General features: G+C 63.8%; 1 protein-coding gene across 1 annotated transcript in view; it reads left to right on the top strand.

Moving 5' to 3' along the window:
* Positions 1–227: 227 nt before the first annotated feature.
* Positions 228–1,525, top strand: part of ABCF3 (ATP binding cassette subfamily F member 3) — a 10,972-nt gene continuing 9,674 nt past the window's right edge. The window contains exons 1-4 of the mRNA XM_027890610.1: positions 228–339; positions 492–639; positions 711–790; positions 1,100–1,155. Coding sequence (XP_027746411.1) covers positions 267–339; positions 492–639; positions 711–790; positions 1,100–1,155 — 357 coding nt within the window. The 5' untranslated portion in view covers positions 228–266. The remainder of the gene's footprint in view (positions 340–491; positions 640–710; positions 791–1,099; positions 1,156–1,525) is intronic.

Here is a 1,525-nt window from a genome sequence, read left to right as displayed (position 1 = left end):
AAAAACACACACACACACAAAAAAAAAAAACCTCCCCACGCCTCTTTCCCTTGACGATGTTCTCCATCCGCTTTCCCGGCTCCTGCCGCTGTCCCGGCACATGGCGGCGGGACCCCTCGGCCGCCGCTCTGCGCATGCGCGGCAGGTCCGGACTACATCTCCCGTCGGCCCTCGCGCCATGGCGGCCGCCCGCCTCCTTCCCGGCAGCGCGGGCTGTCCCTTCCGGTGCGAGCGGCGGCGGCTCCGCGGGCTGGGCCCGCCCCGCCATGGCGACCTGCGCCGACATCCTCCGCTCCGAGTTCCCCGACCTGGACGGGGAGCTCTTCACCTACGTGACGGGTGAGCGCCGCCCGCCTGCCCGCTGCGTGTCGCGACACCTCCGCGCTGTGGCGACAGCGCCCGCGTCGCGACGGACGGCCGGGGAGGGACTGGGAAGGGGGGAGCGGGCGGGTGCCACCTGTCGCGACAGCGCCGGCGCCGTGTGCCCGCAGGGATCCTGCACGGCGGCGGGGCGGACTTCGAGTCGGTGGAGGAGCTGGAGGAGGCGGTGGGCGAGCTGCTGCGGGAGGTGTCGCAGGACACCAAGGACGACGGCGCCATCCGGGAGATCTGCCAGCGCCTCTTCAACACTCTGCAGCTGTAAGGGCGCCCGGCCCCCCGCACACCCCCTCGGCCCGCTCCCCCCACTCACCCTCTTCCTCTCTCCCTAGGGATGAGGGCCAAGCCCAGCGCTGCAGCCAGGTGCTGCTGGACGCCCCCATCCAGCTCTCCCAGATCACCGATGGATATGGTGAGTGACTCCCGCCCTGCCGTCAGGATGCCGGGGCTCAGAGGGGTTCGGGGCTTCGGGTGTGCGCACATGACCTTGTGGAGTGGAGATCGCACACCACTCACATATGCACCCCTCTCCCATCCTGGGCTGAGCTGCGGGCAGCAGTGCCTGTGGGGTAAGCTGAAGTGAAGGAGTGGAGATGACCTTTGCTCCCTTGTTCCTGCTGGGAGAGGGATCAGTCATGCCTGGGCTTGGGCTGCCCTTAAGGCAGTGCTTTGTGGAGCCTCCCTGATGCATGAGTTCACCAACCCCAACATCTCCTTGCAGGTGACACCAGTGCGGACCTGCTGCCGGGGCTGCTGCTCAAGAGAGGCCAGACCTCGGTAAGTGGAGGCTGTGCCCTCATGGCAGCATCTGAGAGGTGGGGCTGCAGGTGCCCTGTCCTGGTCACCTCTCCTTTGGAGAGCAGTGGGAACAGGCTGGTCCTGGTTAGGGGCACAGCTGCACGGGATACTGCTTCTCCTTGTCAGGCTCACTGTACTTTGGGAATCTCTTGACCTTAGCCTGGTGAAGGGGCTCAACAGGTGTTATTAACATCAGGAGCTTATCAATTTGACAAGATCTATTTTGCTGTAATTTCTTAATGAGGTTCAAAGCACGGTTGATGCAGTGGTGGTGCTCAGGGTGCAGCTTCTTTGACTTTCACAAGGACTTTTGGTTCCTACAGCAAGGCTTTTGATTGAGAAAATACGA

This window comes from Empidonax traillii, unplaced genomic scaffold (assembly GCF_003031625.1).
Source record: "Empidonax traillii isolate 1590-97213 ecotype Southwest subspecies unplaced genomic scaffold, ASM303162v1 scaffold292:size1342341, whole genome shotgun sequence".
Taxonomy (NCBI): domain Eukaryota; kingdom Metazoa; phylum Chordata; class Aves; order Passeriformes; family Tyrannidae; genus Empidonax; species Empidonax traillii.
The sequence above is the reverse complement of the archived record's forward strand: the minus strand, read 5'-3'. Positions and strand labels throughout refer to the sequence as shown.